We start from the raw sequence: 22,532 nt of genomic DNA, 5'->3' as shown, positions 1-22,532 counted from the left end.
GCAGCACTACGCACAACTTGTGCGAAGAAATGCTTGCACCAGGACTAATTAAATATTTAATACTAAGGAGCATCCTAACTAGGTATGTTACTCTTTGTTCTATGGAAGAAAGCTTTCAGCATAATTTTTAATACTTTAGCACGCTGGGCAAATAGCAAATAAGTGAAAAACCAGTCCATGGTCACCTATTTACGGCGAACACGTTAATTTCATTAACATTTTATTAAACAGAAATCTACAGATGTACCAATACATAATTACAAGCAGATTTATAAAATGAGTAATCACAAGATAAAAGACACATTTCCACTGGTACAAAATGCACCAACTCCCAAGATTAAGACTGCACTAAACTTAACATGTTTGTGGAGTTCCAAATGCTGAAAATTATACGGTACAATAACCAACTTTTTTTTTTAAACTACCATATTGTAAGTACTTAAATAACAGGCTATGTTTTGAAGTTGCAGGTATGGATCACGCAAATGACGCCTGATATACACAAGTTGGCATTTTTACAAAGATCCAGGAAGTAAAATGCCAGTGCAAGTATGTGTTTTGTTGCTACTGAATGATTTCCGGTTTAAGTTTTGCCGGACTACTTGAGGCAGCTAAGACTTTAAGATCAATTTACCAGAACAGTGTACTTCTTATTAAATATAGATTTACCTCGGGATATGATCAGCTTTATATTCCCTCATAATTAATATTTCCAAAAATACACAACCGGTCTTGAAATAATGACGGAACAATTAACTTGCAGCGAACGAACAGGTTGGAGTTTATCTCTCTCGTTTGAAAGAGTTTCAATTCAATTAGCGTGCCGTTGCACGATGAACTCTGAATTCTCCACAATACAGTGCTGCCGTGCTTTCTGTCCACCATGGGTTTTATGCTTCCGTCTATTGTTTAATGTACCATTGAGTTCGTAATTACTGTTTAACTGCTGCAGTTTACATTGTGAATTTTATTATTTACACATCCATCTGCAGGGGGAATAAGACGCTGCCACATTTCTGCGGTTGGTTCACTGTGCGCAGAAAAACACGATAGTGTAATGAGACGTGGTCTAATCTAAACAAGGTGGATGCAGAGGATGGTTCCACTGATGGGGGAGATTAGGACTAGAGGGCACGATCTTAGAATAAGGGGTCACCCATTTAAAACAGAGCTGAGGATACATTTCTTCTCTGAGGGTTGTAAATCTGTGGAATTCCCTACCTCAGAGAGCTGTGGAAGCTGGGACATTAAGAAACTCTATTTCTGCCTTAAATGTATTCAAACGATAAGGCGTTATGGGGAGTGGACAGGGAAGTGGAGCTGAGTGCATGATCAAGTCAGCCATGATCTTACTGAATGGTGGAGCAGGCTCGAAGGGCCGTATGGCCTACTCCTGTTCCTATTTTTTATGTTCTTCTGCAAACCCGGTGCCAGCCAGTCTCTATCCCATTGTTATTTTCATTGAAGTGAACTGAAATAAAAAATAAAACAGGCTGCAGACTCGCCATCACCCGCTTTACAGTGGCGCCCAGAGTCTCGATCTACCCTACAGCGAACTGCAGTTCTGTATTGATGAGGACTAGTTGAGTGTCGCTGCCCCAGAGCCCTGCTGCTGTCGCTGTCCGTGGTGCTGAACCTGCTGCCGCTCTCTGCCCTTTCCAATCCCAGCCAGCAAGCTGCTAATCTGCTGCTGATCGGCGGAGGGCCGCACTGAGACGAAGCTTTTTCTAAAAGTGTCACACAGCATAATGTAGATGAAAGGATTGAGGCAGCTGCTGGCGTAGCCCATGTCGATCGCCGCATTGTAGGCGTAATAGAAGAGCCAGCTGGGCTGATCGTCCACTAACTGCACTAACTGCAGACCGTAAAAAGGAGCCAAGCAGCTGAAGGCGGCCAGGCAGTTTACGGTGGCGATTCTAGTCATTCTTCTCGTCCGCCGCCTTGTTCTTCCGTGCGAGATTAGAGTCCTGGCGGAGTGCATCTTCAACATGATCCTCCTGTAAGCTATTGAGATAACTGTGGCGAATGCCAGGAAGAACTGGTAAAGGGTGTACCTGTACATATCAGTCTCTGGGTTGGGTCGATGGATTCCGCAGCCTAAAACTCCTCCGGGTAGTGGGATAAGCCTGGCGTACATCCAGACCGGGGTGATGCTCAGAAAGGACACGAATCAGAGGAAGCAGATGGTCATTGTGGCGATGCCGGGCTTCTGGAACTGAGCTGATGTAAATGGGTAGACGATGGCTAAGTAACGGTCAATGGTCATAGCAGTGAGGATGTAAGTGCTGGTGAACTGGCTGTTGGTATCCACGGCTGTGATGATGGTGCACATGGTCTCGCCGAAGTGCCAGACTCCATTCCCCAGAAGCTGGTGGATCAGGCATGGCATACCCAACAGAAACAGCAGGTCCACCAGAGACAAGTTGATAAAAATATCTGGCACCCTGCTGCTACTTGATTTGAATTTAGACATTTTAATAACAGTGAAAATGATAACGCTGTTACCGATATGGCAAAGTGCAAAAAGAGGTTGAAATTGTAATGACTGATTACAAGAGCCACAAGCCTGCAAAGTTGAAAATCAGTGGTCTACACTAAGACATTTGAATTATGTCTCATCATTTCGTGGGAGTTGTGTGTTGATAAAGAATAGCTCTTTACGTGGAGATGTTAAGTTGAACAAAGTATTTGAGCTGTTGGATGTAGCTATTCCGTTGCAGCGAGCTTTCGATCTCACTAAGTTCCACATAGCGCTGCCACTTTCCACACATACACTATCCATTTATATGGAGCCTGTGATGCTCTCTCTGACCGATCTCTTTTAAAGCCACCATACACCGATAGCTGCAGATTACTACAGCAAATTGATCGATCACTTGTGTTGCACCACTTCAAGCGAGATATTGCACCCTAATAATTGTACTTCAATAATGGAGTTCTGGGAAGCCCCGTTGATTCACACTGCTGTAGTCTGCTCCATTTCTAGTTGTACATGTGTTCTTACGTGACTGTATTTGGCTGTTTGAATTTGGCGAGCTTAACAAGAAGGGTGGTCTAGGTGAAGAAATAGTGAGAAACATCCTAGTGATCTATGCTGATAAATGGCGTAGTTGTAGCTGATTAATCTCCAGCAGAGCCTCGATTCACACTTGGGGGTCCCTTAAAACTTGGATAAACTATCGGGGTAAGTCTGGGCGTGCCCAACACGAAGAGAGTGTGCACTCTCTTTGCGGCGCTGCCAATACTCTATGTGGGCTTCTTAGAAGTTTGATTTGGGGATTCTCGAGCATGGTTTATGTCCCTGTACTGGGCTGCCCAAAAGAACCTGTGGACAAATCCTAAATCTAAGTGGGAGAAGAGACCTTCTGAAACTGCCAGGTTTGACCGATTTAAATAGGTATAAGAAATATAAGGGCAAAAAAAGCAAGTTCAAATAGTTCCTTCAAATTTAAACAAATGGTTTGTAAATTAAACGAAAGGAAAATACTATGGATGCTGGAAATCTGAAATAGAAGCAGCAAATGTTTCTATTGATTTGTAACTTAGATCGAGAGATCACTTTTACGTGTGTTTAATTTCATAAAATTATAATTTAGCAGAAGTGGCCGCAATAGCTTGGTTGGTAGCAATAGCTTTTACACGGGCCACAATCCTGCAAAGCTAACAATCAATGAATGTCACTTTTTTAAAAAATTGGTTTCCGGAATATTCACGTGTCATGGTGGATTTGAATTGATCCTGATCTGTAAATCTACTGCTCCTGTCTGAAGAAGGTAAACGCAGCACAAGAACAAATGTGGTCAAACGGAGGAGACAAGCTGAAAGAATTGAAGAGGAATGTACAGTAGCAGATGTTTACTTTTCCAGCTGCCACACAAAGCACCAATAACAAGGTAAGAACTTTCACAAGGATGTAAACCAGTTAGTGATGAGCAGTTTGTCGAAGAACATTTGTTGGTCAGTAACTTGTGTTCCTGAGTGCTCAAAGTTTGATTTGGTCAGCCTAAACCTGAATAATCTCAGACATGGATATCAGTTACCATGAACAACTGAAGCAGAAGTCACGGACAATCCTTTCCCACAGCCATAAATAAAAGCATAGAGGCTGCTGATGTCAGTCAATTGTTATTTTTTGTGTGACGCCTAGAGCAGTTCAACATCACTAAAGCTCTACCTGATGTGAAGAACACTGCAACTAGATGTGATATTGCAGCTACAGCATTGAAGAAGCAATAAATAAGTCAACTTGATTGAAAAAGGCCAGAAGACATAACGAGTAATCCAATGGCAAATGGTGTAGAATCTAGACGAAATAAATTCTCGTTGAAATTCATGTTCAAAGTTATTTGTCAGTAATACATGTTACAGTACACATAGGTCAACCCTTTGTTTTAAGACCGTTGCGATGACAAAATGCAACTTCTGAATTGTTTCCTCTTGGGTGCATTTCTGTCCTACACTGGAGATGGGTATCTGCGAAGTGGACAGTGCTAATTTATACTGGTGACTTCACATCATTATCTAATCAAGGATAGTAACAATAAGTTGCATTTATATAGTGCCTTTAATGTAGGATAACGACACAGAAGTGTAATCAGTCAAAGATTAACACCAAGCCAAAGGAGCTGTTAGATGTCCTGACTAAAAGAGGTAGGTTTTCAGGAGTATCTTAAAAGGAGGAGGAGAGGTGGAAAGTTTTAGGGAGGGAATTCCAGAGCTTGGGGCCGAGAAGACTGAAAGCATATCTGCCAATAGGGAAGCAGAGGGAGTTGGGGTGCGTAAGAGGCCAGAGTTGGAGGAAACAGGAGTTCTCGGGTTGGAAGAGGTTACCGAGATGGGGAGGGACAAGGCCATGGAAGGATTTAAACATGAGAATTTTAAATTTGAGGCATTGCTGAACCTGGAGACGATGTACTTCAGTGAGCATAGGTGAATGCGAGTTCGGATATGGGCAACAGTTTTGGAAGTACTCAGTTTATGGAGGGTAGGGGATGAGAGACCGCTCTGGAGAGCATTGAAATAGTCCAATCTAGTATCAAATAACTTGATATTTAAAATTGAATTTCCCTTCGGTAGAAATTGTTATGAGTATCAAAAACATAACGCAATTTTATACATGAATTAGTAAAATATTTGATGCAGCGATGAGGTGGTGTTGGGCTAACTTATTAAACAGTCCCCTATAGTGCATAGAATTCAAAAGTTTTATGTTTTAGAAAAACAAGCATTAATGTATTTGTTGCAAGTTTCCCATTGTTGTATTCATGCCGTGCCATCTACACTTGTTTTATCTGCTGTCTGATATTGCATGTTTTCTAAATATAGTCAGATCAATTTGTATAGTCAGGGTTGATAAAATCGTGATACAGAATAACTCACTCTCTGCCTGACGCCTTATTAGAATAAATCCCAATTGCCAAAGGGTTTTGAGAATTAAAAAGGACAGACTATAAACACGCTTGAAGATTGAATGCCAACCACATCCGTCTAGAGACGTCGGTCAGCAGAGGCTTTAAAAACATTTCTGATGCTGATGATAATGATTTCCACCGAGGGGAAATACAATGCTAAATGTTGAGTGAGGGAGACAGAAAACAGGGAACTACAGACCAGTTAGCCAGACATCAGTAGTAAGAAAAATGCTAGAATCTATTAAAGACCTGGTAGCAGGGCACTTAGAAAATAGTAATAGGTTTGGGCAGAGTCAACACTGATTTATGAAAAGGAAATCATGTGTGACAAATCTATGAGATTTCTGAGGTTGTAACTAGCAGAATAGATAAGGGGGGGGGGAAGATCCAGTGGATGTGGTCTATTTGGATTTTCAGAAGGCATTCGATAAGGTGCCACACAAGAGGTTAATGAACAGAGTTATGGCTCATGGGATGGGGGGTATTGAGGATTGGTTAACAGTCAGAAAAGAGAGAGTGGGAATAAACGGGTCATTTTCAGGTTGGCAGGCTGTAACTAGTGGGGTGCCACATGGATCGGTGCTTGGGCCCCAGCTATTCACAATCTATATCAATGATTTGGATGAGGGGACCAATTGTAATACTGTATATCCAAGTTTGATGATACAAAGCTAGGTAGGACTTCAAGGGGGTATAGACCAGCTAAGTGAATGGGCAAGAACATGGCAAATGGAATATAATGTGGAGAACTGTGGTTATCCACTTTGGTAGGAAAAATAGAAAAGCAGAATTTTTTTTTAAAATCTTGAGAGATTAGGAAATGTTCCGAGGGACCTAGGTGCCCTTGTACACAAATCATTGAAAGTTAACATGCAGGTACAACAAGCAATTAAGAAAACAAATGGAATGTTGTCCTTTGAAGATATGAGGCATGAATTGGCTAAGATAGATTGGCTAATGATACTTAAGGGGTTGACTGTGGATGGGCAATGGCAGACATTTAGAGAACGCATGGATGAATTACAACAATTGTACATTCCTGTCTGGCGTAAAAATAAAAAAGGGAAGGTGGCTCAACCGTGGCTATCTAGGGAAATCAGGGATAGTATTAAAGCCAAGGAAGTGGCATACAAATTGGCCAGAAATAGCAGCGAACCTGAGGACTGGGAGAAATTTAGAACTCAGCAGAGGAGGACAAAGGGTTTGATTAGGGCAGGGAAAATGGAGTACGAGAAGAAGCTTGCAGGGAACATTAAGGCGGATTGCAAAAGTTTCTATAGGTATGTAAAGAGAAAGAGGTTAGTAAAAACAAACGTAGGTCCCCTGCAGTCAGAATCAGGGGAAGTCATAACGGGGAACAAAGAAATGGCAGACCAATTGAACAAGTACTTTGGTTCAGTATTCACTAAGGAGGACACAAACAACCTTCCGGATATAAAAGTGGTCAGAGGGTCTATTAAAGAGGAGGAACTGAGGGAAATCTTTATTAGTCGGGAAATTGTGTTGGGGAAATTGATGGGATTGAAGGCCGATAAATCCCCAGGGCCTGATGGACTGCATCCCAGAGTACTTAAGGAGGTGGCCTTGGAAATAGCGGATGCATTGACAGTCATTTTCCAACATTCCATTGACTCTGGATCAGTTCCTATCGAGTGGAGGGTAGCCAATGTAACCCCACTTTTTAAAAAAGGAGGGAGAGAGAAAGCAGGGAATTATAGACCGGTCAGCCTGACCTCAGTAGTGGGTAAAATGATGGAATCAATTATTAAGGATGTCATAGCAGCGCATTTGGAAAATGGTGACATGATAGGTCCAAGTCAGCATGGATTTGTAAAAGGGAGATCATGCTTGACAAATCTTCTGGAATTTTTTGAGGATGTTTCCAATAAAGTGGACAAAGGAGTACCAGTTGATGTGGTGTATTTGGACTTTCAGAAGGCTTTCGACAAGGTCCCACACAGGAGATTAATGTGCAAAGTTAAAGCACATGGGATTGGGGGTAGTGTGCTGACGTGGATTGAGAACTGGTTGTCAGACAGGAAGCAAAGAGTAGGAGTAAATGGGTACTTTTCGGAATGGCAGGCAGTGACTAGTGGGGTACCGCAGGGTTCTGTGCTGGGGCCCCAGCTGTTTACATTATACATTAATGATTTAGACGAAGGGATTAAATGTAGTATCTCCAAATTTGCGGATGACACTAAGTTGGGTGGCAGTGTGAGCTGCGAGGAGGATGCTATGAGGCTACAGAGTGACTTGGATAGGTTAGGTGAGTGGGCAAATGCGTGGCAGATGAAGTATAATGTGGATAAATGTGAGGTTATCCACTTTGGTGGTAAAAACAGAGAGACAGACTATTATCTGAATGGTGACAGATTAGGAAAAGGGAAGGTGCAACGAGACCTGGGTGTCATGGTACATCAGTCATTGAAGGTTGGCATGCAGGTACAGCAGGCGGTTAAGAAAGCAAATGGCATGTTGGCCTTCATAGCGAGGGGATTTGAGTACAGGGGCAGGGAGGTGTTGCTACAGTTGTACAGGGCCTTGGTGAGGCCACACCTGGAGTATTGTGTACAGTTTTGGTCTCCTAACTTGAGGAAGGACATACTTGCTGTTGAGGGAGTGCAGCGAAGATTCACCAGACTGATTCCCGGGATGGTGGGACTGACCTATCAAGAAAGACTGAATCAACTGGGCTTGTATTCACTGGAGTTCAGAAGAGTGAGAGGGGACCTCATAGAAACGTTTAAAATTCTGATGGGTTTGGACAGGTTGGATGCAGGAAGAATGTTCCCAATGTTGGGGAAGTCCAGAACCAGGGGTCACAGTCTAAGGATAAGGGGTAAGCCATTTAGGACCGAGATAAGGAGAAACTTCTTCACCCAGAGAGTGGTGAACCTGTGGAATTCTCTACCACAGGAAGTAGTTGAGGCCAATTCACTAAATATATTCAAAAGGGAGTTAGATGAAGTCCTTAGTACTCGGGGGATCAAGGGGTATGGCGTGAAAGCAGGAAGTGGGTACTGAAGTTTCATGTTCAGCCATGAACTCGTTGAATGGCGGTGCAGGCTAGAAGGGCTGAATGGCCTGCTCCTGCACCTATTTTCTATGTTTCTATGTTTCTATGTTTATTACAAGAGGATTTGAGTATAAGAGTAACGATGTCTTACTGCAATTATATAGGGCCCTAGTGAGGCCACACCTGGAGTATTGTGTACAGTTTTGGTCTCCTTACCTAAGGAAGGATATACTTGCCATAGAGGGAGTGCAACGAAGGTTCACCAGACTGACTCCTGTGATGGGAGGATTATCCCATGACGAGAGATTGAATAGACTAGGCCTATATTCTCTAGCATTTAGAAGAATGAGAGGTGATCTCATTGAAACATACACAATTCTTACAGGGCTTGACAGGGTAGATGCGGGGATGATGTCTGGAACCAGGGGCCAGTCTCAGAATAAGGGGTTGACCATTTAAGGCTCAGATGATGAGGAGAAACGTCTTCACTCGGAGGGTGGTGAATCTTTGGAATTCTGTACCCCAGAGGGCTGTGGAGGCTCAGTCTTTGAGTATATTCAGGACAGTTCGATAGATTTTTGGATATTAAGGAAATCCAGGGATATGGGGGTAGTGCAGGAAAATGTAGTTGAGGTAGAAGATCAGCCATGATCTTATTGACTGGTGGAGAAGGCTCGAATGGCCTCCTCCTGATCCTAATTCTTATGTTCTAGATCACTGATGATAACCTTTAGGCAAAGCAGGTTTAGAAGGGTGACTCTTGCCTGACCAACCTCATAGGCTCTTATGTTGGAGACATATTTCTATAGACGGATGCTGTTGGGCATTTTCTTGCTTTACAAGGTATTTAGTTCATACTTACAATTTATTTATGTTCTTCTGACTCTACCATACTTTTAAAAACCAATTTGTTTGATTAATCTGCTTTTTAAATGTGACAATGCAACAAGTCCGCAGAGTTCAAAGGGCACAACATAAACCTGCAAAAGTAATCATTTAAAAAAAAACGATTGCACAATTTGACAATACATTGCATTGGATTAAATAGATCCTAAAAAAAAAATTTAATTTAAAGATTCATTTCTTGTCATAAATAATGGCCACGTTCCTGTAAAAAGGCCTTTGTTCTGTTTAGGACCTTCGTTCTTCGAATGATGCACTGTCTACATACCATGTTCAGGCTGGCTGATGTAATTTCCCCAGAACCAAGGATTTTAGTGTGCATAAAAATGAGATTGAACTCTAAGGTGTCCAATCGAGCCAGCTACTCCCTGGCACAATTTCTCCTCCTGAATTGTAGTACAAATAAAAAAATAGCTCTGCTCTCAGAGGGGCGGTGTTGCAGGTCATCTACTGCACCCCTGTACTACGAGACCACAGCAACTATACTAGTTTACTAGCTAAACTGAATCTTCCCCAAAATGGCCAAAAACCTATTCCTACGTTGCCCGAGGCATAGTTGGGTGAAATCGTGCTGTATAAGAAAAAAGACTTGCATTTATATAGTGCCTTTCACGACCACCGGATGTCTCAAAACCCTATACGGCCAATTAAGTACTTTGAGTGTAGTCACTGCATTTGAGTGTAGGATGAATATTTGTAATGAGTAAATAAAGTCGGTGGGAATAATTGATTTAGCTCCAAAACTACCAGCAGAGACAGAATGCTGGAGCTATTAAGCAGCTTTCAGCTATTCCCCTCCTTCAGGAAAATCCCAGTTCTTACACCAGGTAAAGATGGGCATCATGACTCCAGAACAGCACACATTTACAAACTGCAGGTGATAATTCTGACATGGAATAAAAACTCACTTTCCAAACGTACAGCCAAGCTACCTGAAAAAGATATTTCACAAATTGTATTGGCAGGGAGCCGTGTGTCCCTAGTGGCAAGGATGACTAGTAAAGTGTGCAGATCTGGGCAAGCGATTTATCGGATAAATATTAGTGTTATGTAAAGTGTGGAGTGAAGATTCACAAGAATGTTACCAGAAATAAGAGAGAGCAGCGCCAAGCAACATGGAACTGTTTCCACTGCTTAGTTTTGTGAATGCTCCAAGCAAAGTAGAACTTTAGTTTATAAATGTCAATAGTTTTCTCTAATATTATGTCCTGTTACACAAAATCCAGACATCACATCCAACCTTTAGAATACAGACGTCTCCAAGAATACATTGGATCCCTGGGCTCGCAGCAATTTTTTTTTTTTTAAGACTTTCAAATAAAGTTGGTGGGCACAAAAAAAAAATGTCGCGATCATAATAAGGCTGGTCTTATTGCAGTAATGCGAATTTTAAAATCCTTGATATAACTTTCTAAAATCTCTTTATTTTGTCTTTGCTTCTCAAATTTATTTGTTTTCTTAATCTACCTTCCATTTTCCCTGTAGGACCACAAGGAAACATAGAAAATAGGTGGAGTAGGCCATTCGGCCCTTCTAGCCTGCACCGCCATTCAATGAGTTCATGGCTGAACATTCAACTTCACTACCCCATTCCTGCTTTCTCGCCATACCCCTTGATCCCCCTAGTAGTAAGGACCTCATCTAACTCCTTTTTGAATATATTTAGTGAATTGGCCTCAACAACTTTCTGTGGTAGAGAATTCCACAGGTTCACCACTCTCTGGGTGAAGAAGTTCCTCCGCATCTCGGTCCTAAATGGCTTACCCCTTATCCTTAGACTGTGACCTCTGGTTCTGGACTTCCCCAACATTGGGAACATTCTTCCTGCATCTAACCTGTCTAACCCCGTCAGAATTTTAAATGTTTCTATGAGGTCCCCTCTCATTCTTCTGAACTCCAGTGAATACAAGCCCAGTTGATCCAGTCTTTCTTGATAGGTCAGTCCCGCCATCCCGGGAATCAGTCTGGTGAACCTTCGCTGCACTCCCTCAATAGCAAGAATGTCCTTCCTCAGGTTAGGAGACCAAAACTGTACACAATACTCCAGGTGTGGCCTCACCAAGGCCCTGTACAACTGTAGCAACACCTCCCTGCCCCTGTACTCAAATCCCCTTGCTATGAAGGCCAACATGCCATTTGCTTTCTTAACCGCCTGCTGCACCTGCATGCCAACCTTCAATGACTGATGTACCATGACACCCAGGTCTCTTTGCACCTCCCCTTTTCCTAATCTGTCACCATTCAGATAATAGTCTGTCTCTCTGTTTTTACCACCAAAGTGGATAACCTCACATTTATCCACATTATACTTCATCTGCCATGCATTTGCCCACTCACCTAACCTATCCAAGTCGCTCTGCAGCCTCACAGCATCCTCCTCGCAGCTCACACTGCCACCCAACTTAGTGTCATCCGCAAATTTGGAGATACTACATTTAATCCCCTCATCTAAATCATTAATGTACAGTGTAAACAGCTGGGGCCCCAGCACAGAACCTTGCGGTACCCCACTAGTCACTGCCTGCCATTCTGAAAAGTACCCATTTACTCCTACTCTTTGCTTCCTGTTGGACAACCAGTTCTCAATCCATGTCAGTACACTACCCCCAATCCCATGTGCTCTAACTTTGCACATCAATCTCTTGTGTGGGACCTTGTCGAACGCCTTCTGAAAGTCCAAATATACCACATCAACTGGTTCTCCCTTATCCACTCTACTGGAAACATCCTCAAAAAATTCCAGAAGATTTGTCAAGCATGATTTCCCTTTCACAAATCCATGCTGACTTGGACCTATCATGTCACCTCTTTCCAAATGCACTGCTATGACATCCTTAATAATTGATTCCATCATTTTACCCACTACCAATGTCAGGCTGACCGATCTATAATTCCGTTTTCTCTCTTCCCTCCTTTTTTAAAAAGTGGGGTTACATTGGCTACCCTCCACTCGATAGGAACTGATCCAGAGTCAATGGAATGTTGGAAAATGACTGTCAACGCATCCACTATTTCCAAGGCCACCTCCTTAAGTACTCTGGGATGCAGTCCATCAGGCCCTGGGGATTTATCGGCCTTCAATCCCATCAATTTCCCCAACACAATTTCCCGGCTAATAAGGATTTCCCTCAGTTCCTCCTCCTTACTAGACCCCCCGACCCCTTTTATAACCGGAAGGTTGTTCGTGTCCTCCTTCGTGAATACCGAACCAAAGTACTTGTTCAATTGGTCCGCCATTTCTTTGTTCCCCGTTATGACTTCCCCTGATTCTGACTGCAGGGGACCTACGTTTGTCTTTACTAACCTTTTTCTCTTTACATATCTATAGAAACTTTTGCAATCCGTCTTAATGTTCCCTGCAAACTTCCTCTCTTACTCTATTTTCCCTGCCCTAATCAAACCCTTTGTCCTCCTCTGCTGAGTTCTAAATTTCTCCCAGTCCCCAGGTTCGCTGCTGTTTCTGGCCAATTTGTATGCCACTTCCTTGGCTTTAATACTATCCCTGATTTCCCTTGATAGCCACGGTTGAGCCACCTTCCCTTTTTTATTTTTATGCCAGACAGGAATGTACAATTGTTGTAGTTCATCCATGCGGTCTCTAAATGTCTGCCATTGCCCATCCACAGTCAACCCCTTAAGTATCATTCGCCAATCCATCCCAGCCAATTCACGCCTCATACCTTCAAAGTTACCCTTCTTTAAGTTCTGGACCATGGTCTCTGAATTAACTGTTTCATTCTCCATCCCAATGCAGAATTCCACCATATTATGGTCACTCTTCCCCAAGGGGCCTCGCACAACGAGATTGCTAATTAATCCTCTCTCATTACATAACACCCAGTCTAAGATGGCCTCCCCCCTAGTTGGTTCCTCGACATATTGGTCTAAAAAACCATCCCTTATGCACTCCAGAAAATCCTCCTCCACCGTATTGCTTCCAGTTTGGTTAGCCCAATCTATGTGCATATTAAAGTCACCCATGATAACTGCTGCACCTTTATTGCACGCACCCCTAATTTCATGTTTGATGCCCTCCCCAACATCACTACTACTGTTTGGAGGTCTGTATACAACTCCCACTAACGTTTTTTGCCCTTTGGTGTTCTGCAGCTCTACCCATATAGATTCCACATCATCCAAGCTAATGTCCTTCCTAACTATTGCCTTAATCTCCTCCTTAACCAGCAATGCTACCCCACCTCCTTTTCCTTTTATTCTATCCTTCCTGAATGTTGAATACCCCTGGATGTTGAGTTCCCAGCCCTGATCATCCTAGAGCCACGTCTCCGTAATCCCAATCACATCTATTTGCACAGTTAATTCATCCACCTTATTGCGGATACTCCTTGCATTAAGACACAAAGATTCCCTTTATTCGCAATGTGTAGTGGAATCAGAAAGAACATGGTTATGATTTTGCAACAAATACTGAACAGAGGAAATGATTCCCCAATCAATGTCACTTATACCAGTTCCAAAGGGCATTTTTTCTAAGTGATCACTAGATCTAAATTCAATAATCCTTCGTATCACATTGGCTATGGGGCAGGCCAAACTTCTGATTTAATATTTGGGTGACTTGGGGGATTTCAAAGTGCTGAATTGGATAAGTGGTTGGTATTCAGTTTGGGGATTTTGGTCAAATGAATGATTTCATCTGCAGCACGCAGAAGTTTCGAGCAGGGTCGTCTATCTCCGGGCTACATAATGAACATCTGATAAGGTCATCATCAAGAACAGATAAAACATTGGAAGAAAGAAATACAAGATTCTATTTGTTTTTCTTTAAACTGTACAAAAGGCAAGTAGACAATACAACTGGTTAATTTTTAAACTATGAAACAATTCATCATATTGATTAATATGGGAATTATACTCCGGTATGACTACACACTCAATAGCAAGGTAATTATAGTGGAGGTCAGGAGTTGAACAGTAACCCTTAACTGTATTTGGCATTACTGGATACTATCATGTGCCCACAATGTGATTTTCTTGACTTTGGAATGTAGTAGAGTAAACACTCTTAACAGACTGTGGCAAAAGAAAATTTATTAACAAATATTTTTTTAAAAGCAAAGAAAAATAGTACTTGCCCTAATTTTTTTTATTCATTCCTGGTATGTGGGCTGCGCTGGCAAGGCCAACATTTATTGCCCATCCCTAATTGCCCTCAAGAAGATGGTGGTGAGCTGCCTCCTTGGAACGGTTGCAGTCCAAGTGCTAAAGGCACTCGCATAATGCTGTTCGGGAGCATGTTCCAGAATGTTGCAAGATTCATTGACTTTGATTTTGCAGTGGTAACTATGGCAAAACTGTCAGCGTTCACCATCATTACCCCTCTAAAACGGACCACAACTTCAGAATAACGCATGCGCAGGTAATCCAGAAGTTGTGGTCAGTCATTTCTTGCTCTGCCACAGCTTGCATTGTGGGACAACAACAACAACTTGTATTTATATAGCTCCTTTAACATAGTGAAACATCCCAAGGTGCTTCACAGGAAAGTTATAAGACAAAACAAATACATTTGACACTGAGCCACACAAGAGGAAATTATGGCAGACGACCAAAAGCTTGGTCAAAGAGAGAGGTCTTAAGGAGTGAGAGGCGGAGAGGTTTAGGGAGGGAGTTCCAGAGCTTGGGATCTAGGCAGCTGAAGGCACGGCCACCAATGGTTGAGCGATTATAATCAGGGATGCTCAAGAGGGCAGAAATTGAGGAGCTCAGACATCTCAGGAGGTTGTGAGGCTGAAGATTTCAGAGATAGGGAGGGACGAGGCCATGGAGGGCTTTGTAAACAAGGATGAGAATTTTGAAATTGAGGCATTGCTTAACTGGGAGCCAATGTAGGTCAGTGAGCACAGGGGTGATGGGTGAGTGAAACTTGGTATGAGTTAGGACACGGGCTGCCGAGTTTTGGATGACCTCAAGTTTATGTAGTGTAGAATGTGGGAGGCCAGCCAGGAGTGCATTGAAGTAGTCCAGTCTAGTGGTAAAGGCATGGATGAGGGTTTCAGCAGATGAGCTGGGGTGGGGGTGGGGGAATAAGGAGGAGATGGGCAATGTTACGGAGATGGAAATAGGCAGTTTTAGTTAAAAGAACATAAGAAATAACAGGAGTAGGCCATACGGCCCCTTGAGCCTGCTCCGCCATTCAATAAGATCATGGCTGATCTGATCATTGTCTCAGCTCCACTTCCCTGCCCGCTCCCCATAACCCCTTATTCCCATATCTTTTAAGAAACTGCCTATTTCTGCCTTAAATTTATTCAATGTCTCAGCTTCCACAGCTCTCTGAGGCAGTGAATTCCATAAATTTACAACCCTCAGAAGAAATTTTTCCTCATCTCCATTTTAAATGGGCAGCCCCTTATTCTAAGACCATGCCCTCTAGTTCTAGTCTCCCCCATCTGTGGAAACATTCTCTCTGAATCCACCTTGTCAAGCCCCCTCATAATCTTATACGTTTCGATATGTTACGGCTATGTGGCTGGAAGCTCATTTCAGGGTCAAATATGACAGCAACTGGGGAGATGGATGGAGTCAGCGGCTCAGAAATGTAGTTTGTAGCAGGGAGTGAAAACAATGGCTTTAGTCTTCCCAATATTTAACTGGAGAAAATTTCTGCTCATCCAGTACTGGATGTCAGACAAGTAGTCCGACAATTTAGAGACCATGGAGGGGTTGAGAGAAGTGGTGGTAAGATAGAGCTGGATGTCATCAGCGTACATGTGGAAACGGAAGCTGTGTTTTCGAATGATGTCGCCAAAGGGCAGCATATAGATGAGAAATCGGAGGGGGCCAAGGATAGATCTTTGGGGGACACCAGAGGTAACGATGTGTGAGTGGGAAGAGAAACCATTGCAGGTGATTTTCTGGCTATAATTAGATAGTTAAGAATGGAACCAGAACTGCTCAGAGCTGAATCAATTCAATTCACTTGACCTAAAACAAACCTCCCCTATTACGATGGAATGTCATTATTACAACATTTTGGGATTTTTTTTTTTTTAAAAAGAGGGGGATTACTGTGTTGTTAACGGCGTACTGACTGCTGAACAACTGTTCTGGCCCTGATAAAATTAGTTTATAATTTCTGAAATGTCAAATTTTTCCATTAATATGATTAAGAATTAAGTTTTTAATATATTTTGTTAAAGTTTATATTTCAGCTTCTACCTTAATCATGTGTATGTCCCAATTTTTATTTTGCTCTCAGTAAAATTAAAAGTAAATTATAATCTGTGCATTTTACTTCAAGGTTTGCGGTCTGAGAGAATTCTTCGATGTGATTGGCTGCTTAGCCAGCTTGATGACATCATTGTTGCTAGTCAACTGTTGTTGACTTGCTTCATTTGGTGCCAGGTTCAATCAAGTCAGGAGAGCTGAAATTGACACTAGACAGACATCGAGAGATCTTTGTGGGCAGCTTCGATGTCAGCGGCGATCACCGTCGCTTCGCTACTGACCACAAACTCTGGGCCATTTCACTGCCAATTCTTTATTTGAATTTGTAAGATCAGCTATTCCAAAGCTAGTAAGTCCTAGGGCTGAGATGCACCCCTGCTGTAAACAAGTCACACCCACCTACCATTTTTCCTGAGTTTTCACCACCGCGGTGGATGCAGTGGCCTCTTGCACGAAATTCAGCTGTCTTTTTTTTTTTGAGGAGGTGGTAGTTCATCATAATGGGGGCGGGTGAAGTGCCCGCCGCTGTCAGTCATCAGCGATGACATCATCACTGCTGGCCCGCCACCACGTCTCTCCCCTTCACTTAAAGACAGCTCGGCCGAACCTGGGGGCATAAAATAAGATGGCGGCCACAGCAGTGCACCCTCCCCTTTAATGGTGGCCGCACCGCCATTTTGCACACACTGCAAGCGTAGTGCACCAACAGAAAAAACTTGTGGACACCTTGCAGTGGCCGCAAGTTTCTTTTCAGGTAAATTTTGCTCGAGAGGCAGGAGATCGGCATAACGCGCTTTGATGACACACTCAGGAGGGTTCAGCAGCAGCGGGGCGGAAGTGGGGCCCGCCGGAAAAACCACTCGAATTTTGTGAGCAGCGGTCATTCGACAAAAAAAAATCTGCGGTCAGTCGACACCGCTGCGTGGCCGCCACTTTCCGGCGGTAACAGACCTTATTGCGAGGTTGAATTTTGGACCCTTAGTAACTTTTTCAGGATATTTAAAAAAAAAGGTCGTTTGGTTGCTTCTGAGATTTTAGTCATTACCAGTTTGGTATTCCTAGAAGAAAGGAGAAATTCCCTGCATATTTAATAGCTTTTTTAAAATAAAAGATTAGCTTAGTTCTTAGAGTTGCATTCTTTATTATTTTTTGTTTACTTGGGAGGAGTTAGGTGGAAGGTTGTTGACTATTGGGGTAGGGGGTAATATTAGTTAGCCAATCCTCTATCATGCTAACAGAGAACAGGGAGTTGGATATATGGTTCATTTTCTGGTTGGAAACCAGTAACTAGTGGGTGCCGCAGGGATCAGTGCTGGGACCCCAACTATTTACAATCTAAACGACTTGGAAGAAGGGACTGAGTGTAACGTCGTCAAGTTTGCTGACAATACAAAGATGGGAGGAAAAGCAATGGGTGAGGAGGACACAAAAAATCTGCAAAAGGACACAGACAGGCTAAGTGAGTGGGCAAAAATTTGGCAGATGGAGTATAATGTTGGAAAGTGCGAGGTCATGCATTTTGGCAGAAAAAAAATCAAAGAGCAAGTTATTATTTAAATGGAGAAAGATTGCAAAGTGCCGCAGTACAGCGGGATCTGGGACACAAAAGGATAGTTTGCAGGTACAGCAAGTGATCAGGAAGGCCAATGGTATCTTGCTCTTTATTGCAAAGGGGATGGAGTATAAAAGCAGGGAAGTCGTACTTACAGCTATATAAAAAGGTATTGGTGAGGCCACACCTGGAATACTGCGTGCAGTTTTGGTTTCCATATTTACGAAAGGATATACTTGCTTTGGAGGCAGTTCAGAGAAGGTTCACTAGGTTGATTCCGGGGATGAGGGGGTTGACTTATGAGGAAAGGTTGAGTAGGTTGGGCCTCTACTCATTGGAATTTCAGAAGAATGAGAAGTGATCTTATCGAAATATATAAGATTATGAGGGGGCTTGATAAAGTGGATGCAGAGAGGATGTTTCCACTTATGGGGCAGACTAAAATAAGGGGCTGCCCATTTAAATCAGATGAGGAGAAATTTCTTCTCAGGGTTGTAAATCTGTGGAATTTGCTGCCTCAGAGAGCTGTGGAAGCTGGGACATTGAATAAATTTAAGAGAGATAGACAATTTCTCGAACAATAAGGAAATAAGGGGTTATGGGGAGCAGACGGGGAAGTGGAGCCGTGTCCATATCAGCCATGATCTTATTGAATGGCGGAGCAGGCTAGAGAGGCCATATGGCCTACTCCTATTTCTTACGTTCTTATGACAACTGTATCTTATGTGCATGTTCATCTTTTGTGAAATAAACTTACTTGATATTTTAAACTTGGGTGAGGTCAGTTGTGATTTTTTATTTGCTTTCCAACACCAGAGTGAGATCTTATAAAAGCCTAAGCTATGCCCAGTAGCTAAAAGGGATGAGGAAGGTTGCTTTCCATTTCCGGTGTACCTTACTGGATCTCACAACAAGGATACAAACTCTCAATACAAAAGCAATACTGCGGATGTTGGAATCTGAAATTTAAAAACAAACAGAAAATGCTGGAAATCTCAGCAGGTCAGGCAGCATCTGTGGAGAGAAACAGAACAGAGTTAACATTTCAGGTCTGTGACCCTTCGTCAGAACAGGAAAAGCTCAGTAAGAGTTGAAATAATCTAGGACAAGGAGGTTAGCAAAGACCCAAAATGCAAGAACCATCACGATCAAAATGTCTGTTGGCCATCCAGCAGCTAAGCATACCTTAGGAGTGAGCCTTTGGCTCAGTGGTAGCATTCCCGCCTCTGGGGCAGAAGGCACAGGGTTTGAACCCCACTTCAGGACAGTCCTGGCGAGTGGAGTCAAAGCTCTGGCTTTGAATTCTGGGTTGACATCCAGAGAGATACTCGCATCCGGTGAGTGTGGGTGGGCTGCCCTCCCTTATCGTATGGATTGTGGGAATTCATAAAACCCTCCCGCCATTTAGGACTAACCACCATATCGGCTGGTATAAAAATGGTTATGGCCATGGAAGGAGTGTTAACGCGGCAAGTCAGACTGTTAATCAGCCTGCGAATCTGCTACTTCACAAAGGGAACAGCAAGAAGACACGAAAAACACACCTTTATCAGTACAGGCAAGATCACCTCAAATGTATCAGATACACAGGTTGCTAGCAACTGTAATTTAGTCACCATAGAATGTTTTCTGTGTAACACAGATACTTAGTTTGCCCCAGTACATAAGTTTGAAATGCAAGCTACCATTATGCGCTCTGATATTTTATGCACTACGTAGACTCTTTATAGAGTATAGAGTTACAAGAAAGCACTTCTGCAGAGTTTCTTTAAGTGCTAGTTTGTACACAAGCTCTCTGAAGTGAAAAGCTATTGAAATTAGTCGCAGGAACTTGGGACAACTAGTTGGACTAAGGACTCCCAGGCAGATAGATGACCATGATAACAAGCCATCAGTAACCATTAAGAGTTTCCTATAATAAACAGAACATGCTGGAAATCTCAGCATTTGTGGAGAAAGCAGTGTTAACGTTTCGTCGACGTGAAACGTTAACGCTGCTTTCTCTCCACAGATACTGCCTGACCTGGAGATTTCTAGCATTTTCTGTTTTTATTCCAGACTCCAGCATCCGCAGTATTTTGCTTTTGTAAGAATTTCCTATAGTTGTTCATGGAAACATTCTATTTGTTCCAATGAGTGCTACTATTGTATGAAAGTAGTACTTTACATCTGGCTCTAAACTCAGCAAGGGTGTGGCCTAGCACATCTGGCAGTAGTTCCAATGCCTTGTAATTGTGTGGATCTACGTCAACCAAGTTTTAGAATTGGGACTGGAATATGCCAGGGGATTAGACTTTACTCAGCATTACTGACAACAAGAGTAAACCTTTGCAGTGAATATGTAATAATGGTTTGATATCTTCTTCCAAGTTGCAGGGCCTACCAAGCTAAATTAGTTAGGTCCCTTCATTAGGGCATGTCCAGAAACAACCACTTGTTTAAGTGCACTAGGATCCAAGGCAAAGTGGCAAGTTGGATACAAAATTAGCTCATAGGCAGGAAGCAAAGGGTAAATGGGCGATGGGTATTTCTGACTGGAAGGCTGTTTCCAGTGGGGTTCCGCAGGGCTCAGTACTAGTTCCGTTGCATTTTATGGTATACATCAATGATTTGGACTTGAATGTAGGGGGTATGATTATGATACAAAAATTGGCTGCGTGCTTGATAATGAAGAAAGCTGTAGACTGCAAGAAGGTATCAATGGACTGGTCAGGTGGGTAGAACAGTGGCAAATGGAATTCAACCTGGAAAAGTGTGAGGTAATGCACTTAGAGAGGGCTAACAAGGCAAGGGAATATACAATAAATGGCAGGAGACTGAGAAGTGTAGAGAAACAGAGGGATCTTTGAGTGCATGTCCACAGCTCTCTGAAGGTAGCAGGACAGGTAGATAAGGTGATTAAGACATTCAGGGTACTTGCCTTTATTACCCGATGCATAGAATACAAGAGCAGGGAAGTTATGCTTGAACTGTATAAAACACTAGTTAGGCCACAGCTAGAGTACTGCGTGCAGTTCTGGTGACCACATTACAGGAAAGATGTGATTGCACTAGAGAGGGTACAGGGGAGATTTACAAGGATGTTGCCCGGACTGGAGTATTTAACGATGAGGAAACATTGGATAGGCTGGGGTTGTTTTCTTTGGAACAGAGGAGGCTGAAGGGAGACCTAATTGAGACGTATAAAATTATGAGGGGCCCAGATAGAGCAGATAGGAAGGACCTATTCCCCTTAGCAGAGGGGACATAGATTTAAAGTAAGTGGTAGGAGGTTTAGAGAGGATTTGAGGAGAAATGTTTTCACCTAGAGGGTGGTGGGGGTCTGGAACTCACTGCCTGAAAGGGTGGTAGAGGCAGAAACCCCCATAGCATTTAAAAGTACTTGGATGTGCACTGAAGTGCTATAACCTACATGGCTATGGACCAAGAGCTGGAAAGTGTGATTAGGCTGGGTAGTTCTGTCGGCTGGCAAGGACACGATGGGTCGAATGGCCTCCTGTGTTGTAAATTTCTAATGATTCTATGAATTCAGTTACCCAGCCTACAAGAACAAACAAGACAAAAATATGTGGCATAATGGTTTATAAAATCTTATGATTCATGCTTTTAAATAATGTGTGGTTTTATATTTTCCTTTTGTTAGAGAAAAGTAACAAAAGTGCATGAAAATCATGACGCTATTGCAGCTTCGTATATAAATACAGCTTAATTGTAAAGATGAATCCATTACTATCTACATTCTGCAACAGTTTCAAAAAGTTATATAGAATGCAACAAGACATACAAAAGACTGTAAATAATAGAATTGGTTTCCACTGCATTATTAATAAGTTACTGAAATATGAATACCAATATTAAAAAAGGTTTGAGAGAATTTTTGTTCTCTACCAAGAAAAGGGATTACATAGCTGGGAAATGGAACACGTTTCTCTTTAGATCCAGTAAGGACCTGAGATTAGGCGTAAAAATTGCAATAGATTTTGTTGGTACGAGTCCCCAATTCCACCCCCCACCCAGCTTTAGATTTATCTTACCATCTACAACCTCTTCAAACTGCTAACAGTCAGACATTAGAAACGATCATTCTGTCCAGCTTAGATTTCATAAGTTTTAACTCAATATTCCACTTTGTCCTATTAAGTGCAATCCAACGTTAATATTTATTAAAAATAGTACTTAACAAATCTGTTTCTAAATGTATTAAAATAAGTTGTTGTGAATCAAATGTAATTATATTGCTTTGAGTATAGGTTGAACTTCTCTAATCCGGCACCCTCGGGACCTGGCCTGTGCTGGACGAGAGAATTTGCCGGACCACGGGTGGTCATGTCGACCCCCAGACTTACCGGGTACTGCTGACCTGGGGCTGGCTGCTCCTCATCTCCCTGGCACCTCCGGTGCTCTGAAACCACTGCAGACGCAGCTAATGCAATCAGGCCGATCTAAATTATATTAAAAT

General features: G+C 42.6%; 1 protein-coding gene across 1 annotated transcript; it reads right to left on the bottom strand.

The window, feature by feature from the left end:
* Window positions 1–1,579: 1,579 nt before the first annotated feature.
* Window positions 1,580–22,454, bottom strand: LOC139281606 (melanin-concentrating hormone receptor 1-like). Its single transcript, XM_070901755.1, is given in 4 exon segments — window positions 1,580–2,566; window positions 18,968–19,032; window positions 21,610–21,614; window positions 22,420–22,454. Coding segments are annotated over 4 exon segments (1,092 nt in total).
* Between the last annotated feature and the right edge of the window lie 78 nt (window positions 22,455–22,532).

The sequence above is a fragment of the Pristiophorus japonicus genome, chromosome 15, assembly GCF_044704955.1.
Source record: "Pristiophorus japonicus isolate sPriJap1 chromosome 15, sPriJap1.hap1, whole genome shotgun sequence".
In the NCBI taxonomy this organism is placed as follows: domain Eukaryota; kingdom Metazoa; phylum Chordata; class Chondrichthyes; family Pristiophoridae; genus Pristiophorus; species Pristiophorus japonicus.
Note: the sequence above shows the minus strand (reverse complement) of the source record. Positions and strands in the feature narration are given on the sequence as shown.